The 22,241-nt window shown below is 40.7% G+C and overlaps 1 protein-coding gene across 3 annotated transcripts; it reads left to right on the forward strand.

Moving 5' to 3' along the window:
- Positions 1-604: 604 nt before the first annotated feature.
- On the forward strand, positions 605-20,301 carry grb2b (growth factor receptor-bound protein 2b). Of its 3 annotated transcripts, none has more exons than XM_018757419.2 (6): positions 606-767; positions 2,236-2,488; positions 15,306-15,403; positions 17,308-17,430; positions 19,209-19,377; positions 19,487-20,299. In XM_018757419.2, exons 2-6 carry the CDS (start codon positions 2,411-2,413, stop codon positions 19,670-19,672), a joined length of 654 nt encoding a protein of 217 aa, XP_018612935.1. In that variant the 5' UTR covers positions 606-767; positions 2,236-2,410; the 3' UTR covers positions 19,673-20,299. The 3 variants fall into 3 exon arrangements, with proteins under 3 accessions (XP_018612937.1, XP_018612935.1, XP_018612936.1); XM_018757420.2 differs by lacking the exon at positions 606-767 and adding an exon at positions 1,293-1,315; XM_018757421.2 differs by lacking the exon at positions 17,308-17,430 and having other exon boundaries at positions 605-767; positions 19,487-20,301.
- The last annotated feature ends 1,940 nt before the right edge of the window (positions 20,302-22,241 follow it).

Genomic DNA, 22,241 nt, shown 5'->3' on the forward strand with positions numbered 1-22,241 from the left:
GTGTTCGAGAGAAACGTTTCGCCGTCTTCCACTTGTAATCGTGTGATATTTTTTACGACACATTCGATTTTATAATAATTGTTCAAAAAAGTGTCATTTTTGGCTTCATGTGGAGATTTTCCTACTAATCATACTCTATTTTATCTCAGTCCTAGTCTTAAATAGATTTGATATATCTATGGCAAATTCTCCAAAATAAATAGAAATACATTTTAGTGTAACGAACTGGTCTTAGAGAGGGGCGTAGTGGGTTGGACCGGGTCCTGCTCTCCGGTGGGTCTGGGATTCGAGTCCCGCTTGGGGTATCTTGCGATGGACTGGCGTCCCATCCTGGGTGTGTTCCTTCCCCCCGCTGCCCTGGCCCTAGGCCCTGTGTTGTCGAGTAGGCTACGGTTACCCCCGACCCCGTATGGGACAAGCGGTTCAGAAAATTTGTGTGTGTGTGTGTGTGTAACTGGTCTTAATATGGCTGATTAGAAAGCAGCATCAAGTAACTGTTGAACAGCAATTCTTTTACACGTGCAAGAAGTTGTCCTGAAGTATCGCGAGATTTCATATGCTCTACCAGCAGCGAACATACAACATCTGGACGGAAGCGGAAATAAGCTTACATGGAATTTTTTTTTTTTGACAAAAAAAAACATTGAAATATTAGGTAGCTGCTAGTAAGTGCGGTTACTGTCAGTCAAAGGCTTCGGTGTCATTTTTCGTTCTGAAAGCAGTTATACCTGGGAGGCGCGCCCGAGTTCGTCCAGTTGAGCTGAAGGGTGAGTTTCTCATGGTTTGTCTAGACTATACGCTAGCAGAGAGAGGAAAAGTGTTGTCGGTGCTCTGCGCGAGCCGATAGGCCTCCTGTTTTTTTGCTCTTTTCAACAAAAAAGGATTTGTGGTGGCGAATGCGGTGGTAAATTGCACCTTGTTAGTATTTTTAACAGCTGACCTTACTGTAGTAATAATCTGCGTATTCTGAAAACGTGTGACCCACCAGGCGGTAGATAGTGTTATTTCAAATGATTCAGGCGTAGTTCACCGTTGGACATTAGAATGGGAAGCCGACGTGTCGTCACCTCGGTGTTTTCTTAGTTGAAACCAATGCATGTTCGCGTCGCCTTTGCCTTGAGATAATTTATGTGGGTTCCCCCCCCCCCCAAAAAAAATGGGTCGATTGGTGAATTGAACTATAACTGTTTCGAAGCGGTTCTGCTGTTCAGCTGGAGAACAATCTAGAAAAAGGAAACTATCAGTGGAGCGGAGACTGAAGCGCGTGAACCAACCGCTGGACAAATCGCGGGTGTTGATTGATTGTTTTATACGTGTGTGTAGACACACAAACGTGTCGTTTTCTCAAATTCTTGTTGTCCGTTGTCTTTTATGAAATAGCGGAATCTAGATTTTCCACAATTAGAATACTTAGGTGGGATATGTAAACGATAAGTAACCTTGTCTTGTGTTAATGGAAAATCTTTGGATTTTGCGATCACTTGGTACATAAACTGCGTTCTAAGATTTTATTATTATTATTAATCTTATAACATAGTTGATCATTGTTGATAAGGATACGATTTGTCAGTACGATTTACTCGATGTCGTCGCTTAAGACTTGCGTTTTCCGCTGTTGTTTCTGAAATGCACGTGTGAAGCCCCAAAAAAATTCTGTATAAATTGATACTAGTCATTTGAAAATTGTTGTCGCAGGATAAGATAAGAACAAAACTGCAACATTTCGCCTTCGCTTCGGTAATTTAAATTTTAAATGCTGATAGCCGGTATCTATCTATGAGCTGCAAATTTGTTTATCACTGATTCACTGATTTATGAACTCAACATGTAAAAAGGTAGTTAACGCGATCCGATTGACAAAGCCTAAGAGACGGATTTAGTCTTTGTCAGTCGGACTGCTGTGACATATTGGAAACGCTGCGGCTGTTTCGGTGACAACAAGGCGCTGACATGCTGCTCTCTTATTGGATGGAGGCCATCGCTGACAGTAGACTCGCGGTATGCGGTTGTAGGCTTTCTAATTGGATATTGCTTTTCTCCCCCGTCTGATTGGCCGCCTTGTGGCAGTAGCTAACGGTGATTGGCTGTACGAAACGTCAGCGACACGATTTCAGTCCTGTCTGCTGAGGCGGACTTGCACATTAATTCCTGTCATAACTCAGGGTGGGGTTCAATGTTACTGTGTATTTGGAGCAACCTGTGAGTGGATCCTTCATGCACCTTTTCCCTTTGCAGGTTCCTCGGCTGCCGCTTTTTTATGTGAGGATCAAGCCTTGGGAAAGGGCTCACAGACGGGGGGGGGAGAGACTTCAGTCCACCATCCTCAGGATCCTGGATTTCTGTTTAATTTTAACCAAAAATCATCAATAGCGGAAGTACAGTGAGACACAGGTGTCCAGTAACAGGCACTATGGAAGCCATCGCCAAGTACGACTTCAAGGCCACTGCAGATGACGAATTAAGTTTTAAACGTGGAGAGATCCTCAAGGTAATCCTTAATAATAATGCACCTTTATTTAGTTGCCTACTTTGTGTAATGCTATTTATGTTAATCAGTTTTAAGATGAGGTTTTATATATATAAATATCTAGCTCATAGGGTGTATTGTCATTTGAGAGTGAGAACTATAGCGGGAAAGGAATTTGAACCGGAGCTTTCAAGCTGCAAGCAAAGAGCCTTAATCACTCTGCTATTCACTGCACAGTAATAATAAGTAACAGTATTGCTAATTTGTGTTTTTAGGAAGTCTAAACCCTTGTCCAATTCTCAGTGGGCAAAGTGTTGCAGTACACTTTTTCCTTGCAACATATGATGCCCAACAATATGACCCTTATTCAAGAATGATAGTTTTTAACTCTAGTCTATTACTTTTCAGTGTCTGTTCTTCATGATTGTTAGTTCTGTTATTATGTAAATATATTTTCTTTATGCAGCATTATTGCTGAGAATTAAGAACAACCAGTCACACAAGTTATTCCAAGCTATTATTGCGGATACTTAGAAAGTGTAGTACTTGATGTTTGTATTTGTTGTGTCATACTTTCACTTGAAAGAATTATTCAAAAGCAGTAATCTTAAATTTCCATTGTTTTAGAAGACATGCTCATTGTGCTGTTAAGTATCTAGGTTGTGTTCTATTTAAACAACAGTCACAAAGTTTTCCTGAATCGAAAACCTGTGTTAAGGGGTATTGGGCGAGATTTTTTCTCAGTAGTTTAATATGCTGATTCTGAGCTGTAGGATTCTAAGATTTCCCACATATTCCGTATTTGTTGCGTGTGTATTGTGATTTATTTAATATATTTTTTTCGTGGTTTGGGTTTCTGCTTTATGTACAGCCAAGGCATACTTACAAATACTATTTTTTTTTTTTTTTTAAATCACTTACAAAGAAGTATTTGTCATATGTTTTCAAGGGAAAGTTGAATGGTTTTATCACCTCATATCTAGCAGTTGAAACCGTTTCCTCTTGTAGTGTTTTTTCTGTCTTTTGAACTCTTGACATTTCTAGCCTAATCTAGGCTTTCAGTTTAATTAATGAAAGACAGGATAACAACCAAAGATAGATTATTGACAGGCATGAACTAGACCACTTGCCTTCAGTTTTTCATTCTTTTATCCTGCCAGTATTGGGCCTTTCAGCGTATACAACCCTCTGTCTGCTCATAATCAAAAAAGCCGAGTCTGTTTCTGAGCCATGGGCTAAGCTGACAGTGAAATTTTTAAGAAGGTTGCTGAGGAGAGCTTTTTCTTTTCCTTAATTCCCCCTCTTGCACGTCACAGGGCCTTAGCAGCTGTAGGTAACAGTACGGTGGAAGGACTGTTAGAGCACACCTATGATATTCAGTCTAGCTGTGAAAGGGTATGCAGTTTCAGGAAAAATTAATTGTATTTTATTGTGATGTATATAGGAAAAAAATTTAAATTTTGTGTGCTGTGTAGAATGAAAAATTTGTAGGTGGGTTGCTTAAGCTATTATTGGTTGTTGTGTAGACAGTTTAATTATTCGGGTCGTCTTAGATGTTGGATGCTGAAAGTTCTGTCTACAGGTTATTTTGGGTTTTTGCTGTGTTGTACAGATGACCCCTAAAATGTTGCAAATGCCTGTTATCATGCAGATAGCGGGGGCACTGTAATTGTGATTATTGGTAAGAACCGGAAAAGGGTAGGTGGAGATGTTCCTTGAGGTGTTCCTGGCAAAGTTCTCCAGAAGCCTCACATTTGACGTTTCTTTGGGGGGGTGGAGCAATCTGGTTGTGCACAGCCTTGTTGCCGGTTTGCCTGTTCTGTGATTGTTGCAAACATTTTTCTTCTTATTCTACTCACACATACACAGTAGAAATGGGAGCATGTGTTTTTTAGCGTGCCAGAAAACAGACTGTGTGATTGGTTTGCACTAATCCTACAACACTTAAAAGTCCCATAACAGTTGTGTAAGTGATCAGCTGGCCCCTAGTGAATGGTGAACCTAGAGTGATTTAATCAGACTTGCTGAGAGACCTGGTGTCTGCTTTGGTCTGCAGTCATGCCTGACAAAAAGGTAATGCAAATGTTACAAATACGGCAGAATCCCTGATAAGTCCCAGATGTAGAGGTGGGTATTTGTGGTATGCCCGACTGAGTACAGCCCTTTTGTTCTGTTCTCCATTTTTGTCCATTGCGCTGTGTTTGTTACCAAGATTATAGGTTTATTTTCTGCTCTGGGAGTTGCCTGAAATACAAGTTATATTTTACATAATCCGTTCCTTTTGATTCTTATTAAAAGGAGGGGAAAAGCTTTAATCTCATCTCACCAGGGCATGCCTTGCCAGGGAGTGGAAGCACAGAGTAATTGGGACAGAAAAGGCCTTATGCAAATTTCACATCACAAGGGGCAGGCAGGATATTTTTTTTCCTCCTTTGCCCTCACAGCATTTTTTGTCTTTCTGGTTCTGCAGTTTCGACAGTCTTGCAAGCTGCTGAATTTCAAAGTTTTTTTTTTTTCTTTTAAGTGCTTGTGAAGGAAAGAGGAAGCATGTGTCAGTGGGGAAGCGATTTGCAGATGCAGCCTCCATGGCGGCTGCAGGGTTTCTCTACAGGTCTTAGCTTGAGGGTTAGGCCGAGGCTTTGGTTGCAGCACACTTTGGCTCAGATACTCCGAGAGGAGCTACACACCTGCTTCTCTTTTGAGTTGTTTGTGTAGATTCCCAAGATGTTGTGGTCTGGTGCTGTTTGTGATTGTAGTGCTTGTTTCAAAATATTGATTGAAAGCATTTTTTTCTGACAATTCATGCTCATAAACACACACACACACACACACACACACTCCATCCTTGCAAGGTTTTTCTGGTTTACATCGCACTGACAGATTTTGTGGGTGTGAGTGAGAGAGAGATGTTACAGTGTTGCATTGTGCTGCTGCCATAGCACCTTTTTATTACTAAATGTGTTTAAATTAGCCTCCTTATGGAACGCTGGTCCTGTCTGGTGGGACCTTTTACAGGAAATGTGTGGAAATAAGATTGTTGATAAAGTAGTTGGTTTCTTGTTAATTGACTTAACTCAGAGAAGCCTCTCCAGTACTGCAGGGTCTTATGATCTACGAAGGTAGCGAAGTTGGTAAGCTCTTAATAGCCTGGAGAATAAAGTGGAGGGGGAAAAAAGGAATTCTTGCTCTGCAGAAAAAGTGTTTCTGCTTGGCCGATGTTTTATGGTGCACATTTTTTGAGCAGGCAGTCTGATGGTTTCACAGTGCTTTCACAGGGTGCTCTGGTACTCTGCCCCTGAAGAGGCCTTCATTGGTTCAGGTCATACTAAGTATAACATGTCACTCTCAGCTGTTGTTTTCTTATTCTCAGTAGTAACTGCTAAGCTATGGAAATGGAAAAGTTATAGAAACCGAAAACCCATTAACAGTGCCTGCTTTGAGTACTTTCCTCCTTTGGTTCCTTTGCAGGTGCAACAGTGAAGTTCAGCTTATTGAGCTGTGCTGTCAGAAGTGTTTCTTTTTGAACTAAAGTGAGCCTCTTAGACTCAGGCCTACTGAACTGGGCATTTCTACCTTGAATGCTCAAAGCTCAAGCTCTGTTTGGCATGTTATTGCTCTAATCTGAAGCTTAAAGGTCATACCAATCGTCTATAATATTTTTGGGTTTTGAGGAGTTCTTTGCTAGCTGTGAGCTTTAAAATTGACAGTATCAAACTGATGGCAAATAACAGCTAATAAAAATGCCTTTTCGGTTTAGGAGCCACATACGGGAGTAAAATAGCAGGTTTTTTGGTTAACATCTCACAAATTTCTGGAATTATCATAGAAGAAGCATGTGGCTCCTTCAGCCCTTAGCACATTTTTTTATGATACAGTATGCTGTAATAAATTAGATTGTAATTAGAATTTTGGGTGCGTGTGTGTGTGCTGTTTCTGGTATTGTACACTAACAATCACAAGGGCAGTCCAGAGGCACCTGAAAGGGAACAAAAAAATCTATCTAAACTCCTTTTAATGAAAAGATACAACTATATTATGAAGGTAACATTACGTATTACTTAATAGGCTGCTGTGAACACAGTTCAGGTTAACACATCTTTTTACTGTCTGTTGTCTTGGATTTTGTTTGGGTCTGTTAGTCATATGACACACACTTCAGCAACATCATTCATTCTTGCCATGCTCTCGTCTTGGCACATGACGGTAAAGCTGAATGTTTCAGTGCCGGACAATTTCTGCATGTTAGTCCTTATGCCATTCTTTCCTCAGCTTGGACCTCTTCAAAAAAGATTGGACTTTGCCAAGTTGTGATGAACGGACTAAGTTCTCCTTACAGTTGTATTTAGATGATAAAAGTTTTTACCTTGCATTCCTGAACAACAGGAGTTTCCCAATAAAAGGATCCACCCTTTCCCAGAAAAGTAGTTCTGCTAGACGTTATGGCAGCAGTTCTTTTAGCGGTGTGCTGAAGAATATAGAACAATCTTTGAATATTCTGTATCTTTTGTAAAATATCATATTCAACCCTCTGTTGCACTCTTCTTGTATATTTACATTTATTCATTTAGGTTACAATTATTTACCCATTTATCTAGCTCGGTAATATTTAAGGTATCAGTTTAGGATCGGGGGGGGTTCGAGTCCTGCTTACGGTGCCCTGTGACGGACTGGTGTCCCATTCTGGGTGCGTCCCCTCCCCCCCAAGCCTTGCGCCCCGTGTTGCCGGGTTGGGCTCCGTTTCACCGCAGTCCCGCTTGGGACAAGTGGTTTCAGGCAGCGTGCGTTTAGGGTCAAGGTATTTGAACGGAAAAAAAAAAAGATTCCCAATATTAGTCACTGTGTTGGGGATTACATGAGATTGTTCACTGTTTTGGTCAAAGCGGGTCTGTTTAAATAAAAATGCTTATAAAGATAGTTTGTTCAGAACATTTACATGAATTGCTTTAGTGACACTTTTGTCTAAAACTGTGTTCTTGCTTAACAACACAAGCACATGAACAAGTCTGATAAACTTTTAAGTGGATTTGGATAAAATGTGTCCAGACAGTGCAAAACGGTGCTCAGGTGGAATGGACGTAGAAGGTGTGTACAAGTGTGCCTGCGTGAGCTGTGCCACTTTCGCTCATCTGGAGTTCCTTTCTTTTCACCATTTCATCAGGGTCCTGCGTGAGGGAATAGTTCTTGCAGGTTGTTACATCATCCAAGTATGTAGTTCATATTTCTTTTAATATAAGTGTAGAAAAGATGAATATCAGTAAAGTGTGCACTAGCATGAAAACTCGACTTGCTGAATCTTCTCGCTTTTTCCAGACCTCCTCACCTGTAGGGAAGCTCTGCAGAATTTCTCTCTTCAAGTTCAGCAAAAATATGTTTTCTTTCTGCTTACACTTTCCTTTGTAATCTTTGATCTTCCCTTAATTAATTTGAAGCTCTTCTTCAATACCACGAGGGAGGAGGTAAATATATGCAGCAGAAGTTGAAAGCAAATGGGTTGGGGGTAAAGGTTTTCTTTCCAGACGCTTCTAGGTAATGAAGACGTAGCAGGTGCAGCAATCCAGGGTTCACAGGCAAGTATCGGAGCATCTTGGGCCAGATGTTTGCAGTGGCCGCCTTGTTCCGCAGTGAAGTCATGCGTTGTTGATATTTCAGTGTTCTATGTTTACTGCTTCTCCCGCCTCCAGGGGAGGAGCTGGCTTGTCTGAATTGCTAGGTGCTCCCAAATATTGTATTGGCCACTAATCATTTTAACCAGTCATGTTGACAAAATCAGGAAATTCCTTTTTGTTTGTTGGAAAGTTAATATCTCTGTGCAAGCATAGGCAATATTTGTTATAACATAGTATAATCAGCTACTGCTTTAAATGGCTTGTTTTAGGTATATGTCACACGCATATCATCTGAAACCACTTGTCTCATATGGGGTCGAGGGGAGCCGGAGCCTAACCTGGCAACACAGGGCGAAGGGCTGGAGGGGGAGGGGATGCACCCAGGACGGGACGCTAGTCCGCCGCAAAGCATCTCAAGCGGGCCTCGAACCCCAGACCCACCGGAGAGCAGGACCCGATCCAACCCACTGCACTGCCATGCCCCCAATTCTGGTATCTGAATGAAACGGAGCACAATTTGATATTTCACTATTTAATTGGCACAAGCATAGAGGAAAAGACTTCTGACTGAATTTCTGCTCTGGGACTGTTTTGTGAATAGTGCTGCTGGTCACCTAAGGATGTTCTGGTCTAGTGAGTGTGTGAATGTGTGCTAGGTCACCACTATACGCCCCCATATGAGCCACAGCTATGTGTTGGCTTTGATGCTAACCGCAGCGTGGTCTGCGTTATCTGTAACCTATGCATCACATACATTGGGGGGAGGGTTTCAGACACAATTCACTACTAAACACCTTTTTTAATTTTACAGCTGTTGAAAGGAAAAGAATCACTGGAGCTTTGTTTAATTAATAAAGTATAAACTTTAGTTTGTAGCATAGCTGTGTCTATCTAAGAAAGGCTGGTGCTGCCATGTTCACCCAGTGATGGGGGAAGCCCTGGATTCCTTAGTTCCTGTACCAGTTGTTAGCTGATACATGCATGCTGTCAAGGTTTTGAATACCTTCCTTCTTCCTTGCTAAATTTGTCTCCTTTTCAGTGCATAGTGCTGTATGTTCAGCCCATCAGGAAGTCTGATATGTTAGGCCTTGAACGTCTGCAGGGATTTTGGAATAGTTAATGTACTGGTTTTAGGTTCAGCATTTTTATCTTGAAAGACTGTGTGGTTGTGAGTCTCAGGCTTACTCATGTCTGTGTACTTTTAAGGGATAGTTTCAGGTAGAGAGCACATTTACTACATGTAGCATGTGTACTGCAGAGTTGTTAATGATGAATTAGTTCTTATAGGAAAAAGCTTGATCTTGTGTTTTTTTTAATTCCGTTAGAATGTGTATCAGACTGCTTCTATATGTTTTGTTATTTGCTGGAAAGGGTAACTAGTGTTATTTTACTATTAGAATCCTCTTGCAAAGTAATTAACTACATCTCCTGAACAAAATGTTAGTCTTCAGTCATGGGGCTTTGAGTCATACTTGTAAGAAAGGGGAAGAGTCTAAACTTGGTTTCATGGTGTTAGTTCAGTTGGGGCCTCATTTGCAGACTTTACAAGGAAGGGAATATTTTGGGTCATTTGTCAGTTTACAGTATTTGCTCCTACTCTCAGGTGTATTTGCAGCCCCAAAGAGATACAGACTGTTCTCCTGGCTGAATCTAATCCCCTCCTACTTAGCTCTGTGGTAGTAGACTCAAGGCTTGAGGTCTTTTTAATTGTTTGTGGTTGTGATGGATAATTTTACATGCTGCATATTGATACATGTTGAGTGTTTTCAGTCAGATTTAGCTAGCAGTTTTTGTCATTTTTCAGTATTTCATGAAATTGACTGACTGACACAGATTTGGGTAAACGTCATTCTCCATTCTGTTTTGAATCAAGCATCTTATTTTGTACAACACTTGTTAATTTTTTGGATTTTTATTGAAAACTATCTGCAAAAGCTAAATCAAATTATGAAATTAACAATTGGGCATTTCTGCTTTCCCTAAAGCATGTCTGGCCCCTGTAGAATTGTCTCTGGAGATTTGCTTGTTGCACAGGGCATGCAAGAGCCAGGTAACCAGTTTCATTTGAGCAAAGAAATGTATAAGATGTATATGACAGATAGCTGTAACGGCACAGAGAATTATGTAGGTGCGACTAACGTCTCAAGTGACACGGGTCAAGGTTCGGGATGTGGAGATGCAGAATAATTGCACTAGTCGCCAAAGGTTGCTGATTCAAGTCCCATTGGTGTCTCTACCATTGTACTGTTGAGTCTTGTTTTCTTTGCATCGCTCCGAGATGGTGTATGGCAACGTGTTTTCTTTGCATCGCTCCGAGATGGTGTATGGCAACGTGTTTTCTTTGCATCGCTTCGAGATGGTGTATGGCAACGTGTGTGGGAGTTGAGTAAGGAGGCTCTTGAGGTGTGTTGGGCCTGTGCAGTAGCAGTTCTGGGCTCTCGATCTTCTCTTCTCTTCCCCCTCAGCTTCCTGTAACCTCAGCATCTGCACGCACACTCTCTGCTTGTTCTCTGCACTTTGTTGAATTTTTGGCCCATTTATACTAGCGTTCTATACCTTTGTACATTTCATCTGATATGCATATGGGGTTTAGCTCTCACTGAAGTGAATTGAATACATCTTTCTGAGAATATTTCCCCCCAACTGTTCTGTGTCAGACCATTCTGTGATGTTTTCCCTGCTCTAAAATCATACACAATAGAAACTGGACATTTATCTGAATAAATGAGATATCTATGGCATTGCTGTAGCTTGCCCTGTCCTGTCAAGAAATCCAGACTTAACAGCACATGTCTGTCAAGGTATGAAGGTAAATTGTACAGGTATTTTTAATACAGTTAAAATGACTGATACATTAGGCTGCCCTACCTCACCGTGCCTTCTGCATTTCTCCCTGAAAATCTTTTTGTCATGTTAAGCAGTTCTGCTCTGTTCCCCTCATTTCTCCTGACTATTCATTTTTAACTCTGATGCCTGTGCCATGCTAAGATTTTAATTTCCAGTAACAAAGTTTACCCCGAGAGCTCTGTGTTTAACGCTTCCCTTTTGAAGTATTGAATAATTAGCTCTCCTTGCCCCCAAAGTAGCATGATAAATTGTGAGCGGATGCTAGACTAATTGCTAGCCGTGCAAATGCTGCTGGCACACTCTGCTGTTCGCCTTGTCTAAGCTCTTAGTGACACAAACACCAGGAGCTTGGAGGATGACTCTTCGTAGCCAGGTGCTGAGAAACTAATCTGAATAGTCTAATCAATATGTATCGCAAAGAACAAGATTAACTCTATTGGACTCTTTCATTTGGTGTTCTCAAAAACATTGTCTGATTCTCTGCGATCTGTTACTGTGTGTGCAGAAGGCAGTATTGGGTTTAATTGATGTTTTTTCCACCTCCAGTTTACCAATAGTACTGGTTTTGTGGGAGGGCGTGGTGTAACAGTACAGATAGCAGCTGCTGCATGCACCGCTGTTTAGCTGTCATGTTAATTCTTGCATCTTTTGTCTTTTTTGCTTTCCCCCTCCCACCTTCCCGTGCTCATTCTCCTGCGCTTCAACGATCGGGCATCTGCAACAGTTGCAGTTTGACTAAACCGATTCTCACTGCGCCTCTTCCCCTAATTAGGCTTTCCTCTGTATAGGCAGTCTCTGCTAGTTCAGGAAAGCTTCCTTCCTACAGGTTGTGTTACATGCTGGACCACTGGGGGTTGGTCAGTCTCTCTCACACTCAAGTGAGGAGGGTGTTCTTTTCATCGGTGTTGGTAGTCATAATTTTTTATATACCTTTTAGAATTTTTTTTTTATTTGTTCCAGGACAGTGGCAACATGTGACCAGCAGAATTAACTTTATAAACTGGTGTTATTGTATTAATGTAGTTATCAATGTTAAGTATGTATAGTTTCAGTGGAAATTATGAAATTGCTGTGCTTTCTCCAGACATTGTATGCATTCATTAGTCACTTAAAAGGAAACAGTCCTGATTTTTGATGAACTCGTTAGTTATTTAATTATTTGCACCATGGCAGTGACCTTAACATTTTGTCTTCTCCCAGTACCTTCACAAATGTGTAATCATGTGCTTTGGCTGTGAATTCTCTTGAGAGTAGCAGTTTGGATACATCACACACCTGTAGAAGTAGCATGTTTTGCATGTCTGTGTCCTCATCGTTGGTTTCTGCTCGGATTAACTTTGCGTAGCCATCATTTCCTTCCATAAAGAAGCTTTATCTGCCTGCTCAAGATTCATTTGTCGCCTGAGATAATCCAAAATCTCCATCTGCAATCCTCTCTGGGTATTGCTGACCCTGCAGAAGCATAGCTTGCCCCTCAGCCAAGCCTGGCCCACACCCTTGTTAAAGTAAGCCACCCAACCCCCACCATGGACCAGTCAACAGGGTCAAATCCACAGTCTGGAATTACATGGCTCATGTGACGTGGGAATATTCTGTCTTGTCACAGAACAACTTTCTTCATTCGGTTTAAGTTGTTTTCCTGTTTACCTGCAAAACTCTGGATCTTCAACTTTTATTTGGGTGACTTAACACAGCTAATGAGATGCGTGGGTGTCTTGCCCCTGGCAGAGTACTGCTGAGCCCCGAGGCTGCCAGTGAACACATGTCTCCTGTGTTTATTTTGATGTACTGTAGCATCCCATGTTTGGAGGTTAGGAAATGTTTGGTTGTGATGAGCTGGATGTGCTTAGGGAGCAGGTGACAGCTGTGTGAGATTATCCCTGATTCTGTGGACCCCGGAAATAGAAACTCCCCAATTCTGTTTCCACAGGGTCAGATTGTTGGGCCAGCAGTGTTTCAGTGGGGGTGGAGGGAACGGCTGGCTTTGAGTGGGCTCTATGGACTGCCCCATTGCCAGCTGCCAACACAGCAGAACCATGGTTTCTGTCTATGCTTTGGTTTGCTGAGCTGTTTGCAGCATGAGAGTTTTACTCTAGACTCTTCTCTGCAAGGATTGAGAGGCTGAATTTTCTTTGTTTTATGTGGCTTTTTAAGCAGTTGTTACATTTTTATCTAAAGTGACTTCTGCCTTAAGTATCTGTACATATGGTTATTTTGCCAATGAAATTAATCTGAAATCACTGACATGAGTACTACACCAGTGCTTCTGTGCTGCTTGCTACAACAACTGAACTACTTTAACATATTTATACAGCTACACAGATGAAGAGAGCAAGTCCCCCCCCCCCCCTTTAAACCCTAAAGTAGAATATGGTTTTAGACGACAATCGCAACCTACTTGTCATGCTCACACGTCTCTTTCGCAGAACTACTGGTGTAAGCCCTGCAAGCCAGACATTTTGCTGGGGTTGCTCTGTTGTGTGGGTTTGCATTATCTTGCCTGACTTGCTTACGGTTTGCTCACCCCCCCCCCCCCCCCCCCCCCACCCGGATGAAAAAGCAACTAAACGTAGTGTGGGCACAGGACTGGTTGCATACTGCTGCAACAAGGGGTAATCTCTGTATGCAGGCTGGCTGTCTAACGGCACAGTGCGATAACAAGATACTCACAAATCGTCTGTGACTTTTTTTTTTTTTTTTTTTTTCTTTTTTTTTAAACCCTGCAGCCCCACTGTCCTTTCCCCCTTTCATTGCAAAAAGTTTGTTGACTGTAGGTGTCATATGATCCTTAATACCAGGAAGCCAAATTGACCGGTTGAGAACCTGATTCATATAATACCCTTAAGAAAATATTCATGGAATCTTTAAATGTTAACACCATGCACTGTAAGGAGTGTGTTATAACATGCAAACTATATTCTAGTTATATCATTCTGCTTGTAGCTGCTGAAGGAATTCCCTGCAGCATTCTTTTATGAATATGAAATATATTCTCATATACCTGTCCTGTGAGAGCAGATTCAAACTGAAAAAGTTTGTATGCCTTATTCCATCAAATGAAATATTGTATTTCTTTGTTCAGGTGTTTTTCTTTTGTCAACACCAAAACTTAAAATGTATGTCGAAGGTTGGAGTTGTCTTATTTTTTACAATCTTCTGTACTACTGTTCGTTTGACCACTGTACATTGTCTAAGAAACTTTTTGTATTTAAAACCATGAAACTAACTTAGCGCAGGCTTTCTAACTGGTACTCAACTTTTTTTCTTTGCTATTATTTGGGTATATGCTTGAAAGAATGATAATATTGGAGCAAGATAGTACGTTTATGCGTGCCTGTGTTTATTGTGAAAGTGACTAATTTGAATTGTCGAAACAATTCAAACTAAAGGCATCTCAGAAATGTTTCCGTAACCATATTCAGATCTATTCGGGGTTGCTTACTGATAATAGCAGTTAAATTGATTTCCTTAAAGTTGTCAGATAGCACAAGTTTCTACCATAATCTCACTAAGGTTATTTAACCTGAAATTTTACTGTGTTATGCCACCAACCGTACATTGCTACAGATCATTCATACAGCTGGATAATTCTCATGGCAAAGTTGAAATATTTTTCTCAGGGGTACAGTAATGTGGCCTCTCGTAGAACTTGAACCTGTATCTTGTTTACGAAGCTGAGTACGGAACCTCAAGCCAACGTGCAAGTTTTCATTGCCCATCGATAGATCATCTAGAATAGCTGCTCTCACTTCCCTTCTACATGAACATGTGAGACATTTTGTGGCCCTTTGTGAACTGAGGAGATGGTATAGTAGGGAATCATCTTATCAAATGGACAAGAATACTATGTGGTCATGATAGCAGCAAGGTGTATTTCAGTGTAGCCATTGTGTCTGAGATTCAGCACCCCACTATTAACTGGTAGTGGAAAGAGGAAGGATGTTGCACACTCCTTTCTATCCTCTAGAGAAGTTTCTGTTTTTCGGTTTGATGCTTCTTCTCCCCTCCCTTGTTAGAGCTGGAGAGGTGTTTTTTTTTTTTTTTTTTTCTTCTTCTCCTCAGTAATCTTGTAAGCACAACACATAACTTGATCAGTATTTAAAGTAATCACCCATTCATTTAACAGTACATTGTACTAAAGCAACTTAAGGTACAGTAGCGGTTCCGTTCCAAAGATCTGGACCTAGAAAGATTCAACTTTTTCAAAGACCCATTTATTAAAAGTACCCTTATCTGTATTTCTGAAAAGCCTGGGAACAACAGTGTTAGTGTCAGACCAGGGTTCAGCATTCACTTGAGAGTTTATGCATGTTTGACTGTCAGGTTGTGGAGTGAAACTTTTATTTATGTCCCTTTCTCTTTTTGGCTTGGTTGTCTTGGGACAGGTTTTAAACGAAGAGTGTGACCAGAACTGGTACAAGGCAGAGCTCAATGGAAAGGATGGCTTCATTCCCAAGAACTACATTGAAATGAAAGCACATCCGTAAGTATAACGGTCTTCCTTTAATTCAAAAAAGGAGACAGAATGAAAACGACGCAAATGAATTCACACTCCCCAAACAAGTTGACACGGTGTCTTACAGTGCCTGTGCTTTGTGATTCGACATGGGTTCGATCCCTGCAGAGTCTGTGTGGAGTGTCCTCTGCTTCTGTGGTACAGAATGGGAGCAGCATAAGCACTGCATTGCACTTTAATTACACTGAGAGCCTCTTTAGGGATCAGACTGGACTTGCTTCACCCCGAGAGGGATTTAATTATCCTAGAAATGACAGGAGAAGTTGTTTGCACTGAACACATTTTCTTATGTTTAAAAAAAGGAAAAAAAAGCACCACTTAAGCACCCATCCTGTGGCCCAGATTATAAAAGGTTCTGGTCCTCACTTACTAGGTTCAGTTTATTCACTCTTAGCTTCTTCCTAAACGTGATCATTTGCGCTCTTAACTGTACAGGTTGTTCTGTTTATGCAAGGTGGTGTCAGAAAACGGTTTGAGACCAGGATTATGGGACAGAATGGAGGTGTTTGTTTTCTCACTTTAACATCATGGGAAATGTGCCATCTACATTAACCACTTAGCTGAATTATTTGAGGTCATATCATAGTGAAAATGCCATTTTGTTACCGCTGTCTGAAGAATTTAAAAAATGTTTTGATCTTCAAACGTCTTTTTGGTTTAGCTTAATCGTAAATGCATTTTTGAAGTTTGTTTGTCCTTTAAGAAAAGCAAGCTTGTAGGTTCCCTTCGGTCACACATTTCCTTTCTCACTGTGATCCAGTGCAGTGGTGAGAAGGCCAGCTGTTTTCAGGCTCCCTGTGTTTGGGAGTGTCTCATTTGTGGCTGTTCGTTAGTCTTCTGTCCTCCTTTCTTACCTCAGGATGAGCATTCCTGGTAGCTTGTGCAGTCTGGAGCACAGCCTCAGTGCACTGTAGCTCAGGTCACAACAACTAGAACTACAGACATGGTGTGAGATTACTGTGATGAAGATACATTATTTATCCATTCCAGGACTTCTTTCCTACCTACTTCTTTGTTTCAGCCAAAACATCCAAAATGTTTTTTTTTTTTTTTAAAAAAATACATTTTATACATGTTTTTATACATGAAAGTTAGCGCTAATCCATCCCAGTACTACTGACTTAAAAAGTCACAGAACCTTCCGTGCTTCTCTTAATGGCTTCATCATCAACGCTATCGAACCCGGAACTATACCCACACTCAAATGCAAAGAGGATTTTGTCTTTGTCATTTTACACCTGGTTTTGACTCCCATGCAAAAGAGCCAAGGCATCATCTTTGATTATTGTCATGAAGTACCTGTGGTGTTTAATAATTAACTTGCACGCGATCAAGGTCATTCCTAATTCGCAGGAGGGCAGCTGTGTACACCCGTCTGCTCCTCCACCTCAGCTGTGGGCTGCTGTGGACAGTGCTGTGTTTTTGGGCCGTCATACTTGTTTCAGAGCAGTTCATTTGAATTCATATACTTCTTAGAGGACTGAAGGAAATTGGCTTTGATTGACAAGAACATATGATAGACTTAAATACACAAGACTGTTTTCTTAAATTGAGTTTTTATTCTATTTACTGTCTGGCAGCAACACTTGTAAGCACAGTGTTTTTTCCATTGGTTTCTAGATCATTTACATAAACTATTGCTGTACTCTGGAAAGTATTGCTCCAATTTAGGTGGCATACTAATGCTTCTGGAACATAGTGTGGCTGGAAGCATAGATAATATGTTTAAGCTCTTCTCCCTTCTGTAGCTTAAGTTTAAGTGGTGCATTGCTCCATGATGTATAGCCTTAGCCATCTCAGATGTAAAGCACTAAATGTACTTGTTGTGAAATGGTCATTTTGGATTATGGTGCAATGTTGTTTTGTTTCAGGTGGTTTTTTGGAAAGATCCCTAGAGCCAAGGCAGAGGAGATTCTTAACAAACAGAGACATGACGGGGCCTTCCTTATTCGAGAGAGTGAAAGTGCTCCTGGAGACTTCTCTCTCTCTGTCAAGTAAGGTTTGAGAATCATCCTCAAGGCAGGAATGAATTTACACAGAAATGCACAACTAAGCTTGTAAAAATGATATCTAAATAATTTCACTGTTTTTGTTCTTATATATCAAAACGTGTAAATCGTAGGCAGGTAATTTTCTGACGTATTCAGTTGTTCCAAACTGGTGGTTGCCAAATCATTTAGATGTAAAATACTTCGTCAGATACTGGTACTCCATAGAACATTTTCCACAGTTCCGGGAGTGGAAACTTGTGTACCATTTTCAGTAGTGAGATGCCGGATAACAGATTTCAACTTTTTAATGGCAGAAAACTTAAACTTGCAGATTTCCCATCTTGCTGAACTACCAGAAAAGTAGGCTGGTACCTGGGCTTACTTGGAACCAGTTTGGATGCATTTTTTTCAGGCTGTATTCACACAGTAAATGAAAGCTGTAATGGACCTTGCTTTTTACTTCTGGGCAGCAGTATGTAAAGCATTCTTAGTGTTCGCATTCACTTCTGTAGCACATGTAAACTTATGCTGGCACTCTTTTCTGACCTGCTTTAGAAATGCTCAAAGAAAATGTCTGTTAACAAAAAATTTTAGAATACATGACATCCTTACTTTCACAGAATTAAGTTTTGAATACCTGTTAAACAAGGTGGGGAATTTAATATCCAAAAATAACACTTGATTCCATATCATTTGAATTATGCAAAACATACAGGTTAAATCAACAGAACTGAACAGTTCATTTGGAACAGGAACCAGCATCGAAAATATCCGTTGCTTGGATAGTGAGTCTCTTGGCTGTAGCAGTTGGGAGAGAATTTTCTAAAATCCCATTGCAATCTTTTTATCCGCACATAATTTTAATATGCAAGTAATACCAGTTTATTACATTTCTTCAAATGTTTTTTTTTTTTTTTTTTTCCATTTTGTAAAAAAAAAAAAAAAAAAAAAAGAAGAAAAAGGTTTTTCCCCTAGTAGCTAGGAACATCAATAATGCAACAAGTGTTTGTGTTTTGTTTAGAAAAAGACTTTCTCTTTGGAAAATAAACTTGACCCTTGAACAACGTGGGGGTTAGGGTCAAAAATCCGCGTATAACTTTTGATTCCCCAAAAACTTAACTACTAATAGCCTACTGTTGACCAGAAGCCTTACCGATAACAGTCGATTAACACATTTTCTGTTATATGTAGTATATACTGTATTCTTACAATAAAGTAAGAGAAAAGAATGTTAAGAGAATCATAAGAGAAAATACATTTACTGTACTGTGTTTATCGATGCTGGAAAGTTTCGGTTTTGGAGGACGTACTCCTGCCAGGGTCAGTGAGGGATAAAAAATCGGTGATGTTCTGTACAAAACAGGAAATAACCACACAAATGAAGTCCTTGCAAACTTGTTTGCTTAGTGCTCTCATGTTCTGAAAGCACTGATTCCAGAGGTGTAGGACTCTGGAGGATGACTGCCCCCTGGTGCTCCTTCTGGGCATTAACTGTGATTCTGTTTACGGTAGCTCTTTCACTGCAGTTGTTCCTGGTTTTAGTAGATACTGTGCTGTCATGCTGAACTGTACTCAACTTGCTTGTCTAAGTTATGCACCATTTAAGTTACAACTTTCATGTGCCTTAAATCAGAGCTTATTCTCACACTGATTGTTTCCATTTTGACTGCGCTAGCTGGCACTGGTGTGCTGAGCCTTTTCTAAAACCTAGTTATAGGTGTGGGTGCTGCTTGTTATAGCCTGTGGTTTATGTCTAACTAGTTAACCATCTGCCTCCTCAGATTTGGGAATGACGTGCAACACTTCAAGGTCCTTCGTGACGGGGCAGGAAAGTATTTCCTGTGGGTGGTCAAATTCAACTCGCTCAATGAGCTGGTGGACTACCATCGGTCCACCTCTGTCTCACGAAACCAGCAGATCTTCCTGCGGGACATTGAGCAAGTACCCCAGGTGAGCTCATCTTCCTTTGTAGCAGAAAATACCATGGAGAAGATCCAAAGGTAGCAGAGATGTGTGAAGCCCCTAAAATTCTCAGTGGGTTCTCCTTCTTCCCCCACAGCATCCGACTTACGTTCAGGCGTTGTTTGACTTCGACCCCCAGGAGGAGGGAGAGCTGGGTTTCCGACGTGGAGATTTCATCCAAGTCCTGGACAACTCTGATCCCAACTGGTGGAAAGGAGGTTGTCACGGGTTGACGGGCATGTTCCCACGCAACTACGTCACACCTGTCAACCGGAACATGTAGAGGGGAAAAAAAAACCTCTCCCTATTGCCCTACACCAAGCCCTGCCCCCTCCCCCCCAGCCAATACCCATATTTCCCCACCCCCTACATCCGAAGAGACCTGGAGTGGCACTGAAGAAAACCCAAGAGAGACAGAAAAATAAAATTTGGGGGAGCTTTCTGAAGCGGAGGCATCATCTCACCTCTGATGTTTGAGCAAAGCCATCTGCATCACAGAGAACATTCACCATTACAGGGAGCACAGTAGTTGCCGTGGAACTGTTTAGGAAATACATGAATTAATTAATTAAAATCCAGAGAAACTAAGTGTAGTGCACCATAATTGTAACTTCAGTCATATCTCTCCTCTTAATTTCTCTGTCGAATGCCTCAATTGCTTCTGGCTTCTTGTTTCTGACCCCCTTTTTTTCTTTTCTTTTTTTTCCTTTTTTTTTTTTTTTCCTTTTTGAGCATGTTAATCACCATAATGAAATTCCAATGAATCCTAACGCTGTTAACAATTTAAAATTCAGTGAAGCTTTTGAATTAAAGCTAATATGTGCTAATTGTGGAGATCAGGGGCATGTGAGTGTTTTGTGTCAGCCTGCGACTCTAGAAGCAAAATTAAATATAGAGAGATTCAATTTTTTTAAATATATAAATATATATATTTTTATGTGTTTTTGTCTGTTTTACCTCATCTTTTTGTGGTTTTGTTTTTCTTTTTGATTTTTCATATGTAAATTATGTTCAGCTTGGACCTTTTAGGCCTTGCATATGTTGAATTGTCTTTTTTTTTTTTATAAAAAAAAAAATAGATTATCCTGAGTGCTTTCAGATAAGGTGGCACAGTATTTAAGATAGTGATTTCCCGTTTACTTGTTCCATCCCGGAAAGCCAAGGGAGGCACGCATCCTTAACAGCCAGATACTTTTTAGTCCATGTATTTATTACAGGCATTCTGCTCCCGGGATGTGAACGTAGCTGTCCAGCCACACAGTAACGGACAGGAGGGAAAACAAGGTCGGACAAGCTGCTGTAAACGGTTTCAGAGACTTCATCTGAAATGTTTTCCTGGCCTTTCACTCAATTGTGTATGTGTGTCATGTTTGGATATAGACATGCATACGCAAAGTCTGTTCTGCAGCTTGTTGTGCACTTGTAACACCAAGGTGAATTTGGGTAATCATATTCTGTGCTCACTTGCAAGTGAGCAACTTAGGGCGGTTGAAACTGAGAAAAGCATCTTAATGTGTGCTAGCTTCACGTTGTCTGTCTCTGTCTTGTGCCCTTCATACGGGGTGTGGATCAGCACCTTTCGCTACTCCAGCAGACCGTCCTGGTCATGTGCATCCCTTCTCTCTGGATAGTGCCTTTTCCACCTCTGATGCATCAGTGTTTCCGAGCTGCAGAGCATGTCTCGGCGGTCCTGGGAAGACCTGCAGCACAGAATGCTCTACGTAAGCAGTGTGTCCCTGTTCCAGAAACTCATTGCTGTGATTATGGAATCCTTATTTAATTGTTTTGCCTATGACCTATAGATACTTTCTGTCTTTCCCCACCCCCTCTTTAAATATCATTTGTTTTTGTTTTCCAATTAATAAAGATGATTTGAAAATGCCATGTGTTTTGTTGAAAAGGGATGTTATTGTATGGGGGAGAATATTCTGGCAGTTGGGTTGGGAAATTTTGAGAAATTTTCCACTTGAACATCATAGCAAAACCCATATTTGAATGTATCAAGGGGTTTGATGAGACTGGACATAAATTTTCGTCCGCTGCTATTGCATTTTTTTTTTTTTTTTTTGGTCAAGTATCCAGCCACGTTGTCTTTCCCTTTTGTTCCATCGGAGCTCCTTAGCATATCGATTTACAGCCTGGCAAAACAATACCTCACATTTGACAAAACTAATAATTTTGCCCAAGCATGTCATTTAACTCTGCTTCAACTGATTTACTTTGTTCTTGACCATGGTTTCTACTGTATAATTGTCTATGGACACAGCAAAAATCTGTGTTTGTATGTATGTGGCAGTAACGTGGTGTGGATGTCGTATCAGGTCGGATTCATGGTGTTTTGCATATTTCCACAGTTCTGTACCATTTCTTTTCACGCATTGTTGTCTGAAGTGTTAGAATTCCACCATGCAGGAAGCCAAGGCGTATGAAGGAAGACCATTCACTAAATTTTAGTTGAATGACCTTTTTGTTATCTTGTTCACTGCCAGATGTTTTAATATTTGAGGAGGATAACTCCATATCTGCTTTAAATGCAGAGCAGCTTAATATACCTTATAACAATTTTACCACTTCACAGCGATTAGTATTAGATCGTAGGAATTTTTGTAAGGTACTTTGATCAGTGATAGAGAAGCACGGCTCCATTTAGTATGAAAACGTGTAAAATTTTGGGGAAAATTATAGTTATTAACCATTGCCTTACCTTCCAGGCCGAATGTTCTGATTTATTTCAGCCTTTTGATTTGGGAAAAGGTTTTATTTCTTTGTGCCATGTGAAACTAATTTGTATGTCCTCTGCCTGATGATGCTCACTTTCTGCAACCCTAAAGCCATCCGAGAGAATTGATTCA

This window comes from Scleropages formosus, chromosome 8 (assembly GCF_900964775.1).
Source record: "Scleropages formosus chromosome 8, fSclFor1.1, whole genome shotgun sequence".
NCBI classification, from domain to species: Eukaryota; Metazoa; Chordata; class Actinopteri; order Osteoglossiformes; family Osteoglossidae; genus Scleropages; species Scleropages formosus.

What these genes read in the sequence shown, in the direction of transcription:
- grb2b (XM_018757419.2), top strand. Translation starts at nt 2,411, where the DNA reads ATGGAAGCCATCGCCAAGTACGACTTCAAGGCCACTGCAGATGACGAA. An exon ending in GACTTCTCTCTCTCTGTCAA is followed by an intron (nt 17,431 to 19,208) that starts GTAAGGTTTGAG and finishes CTGCCTCCTCAG; the next exon opens with ATTTGGGAATGACGTGCAAC. An exon ending in ACATTGAGCAAGTACCCCAG is followed by an intron (nt 19,378 to 19,486) that starts GTGAGCTCATCT and finishes CTTCCCCCACAG; the next exon opens with CATCCGACTTACGTTCAGGC.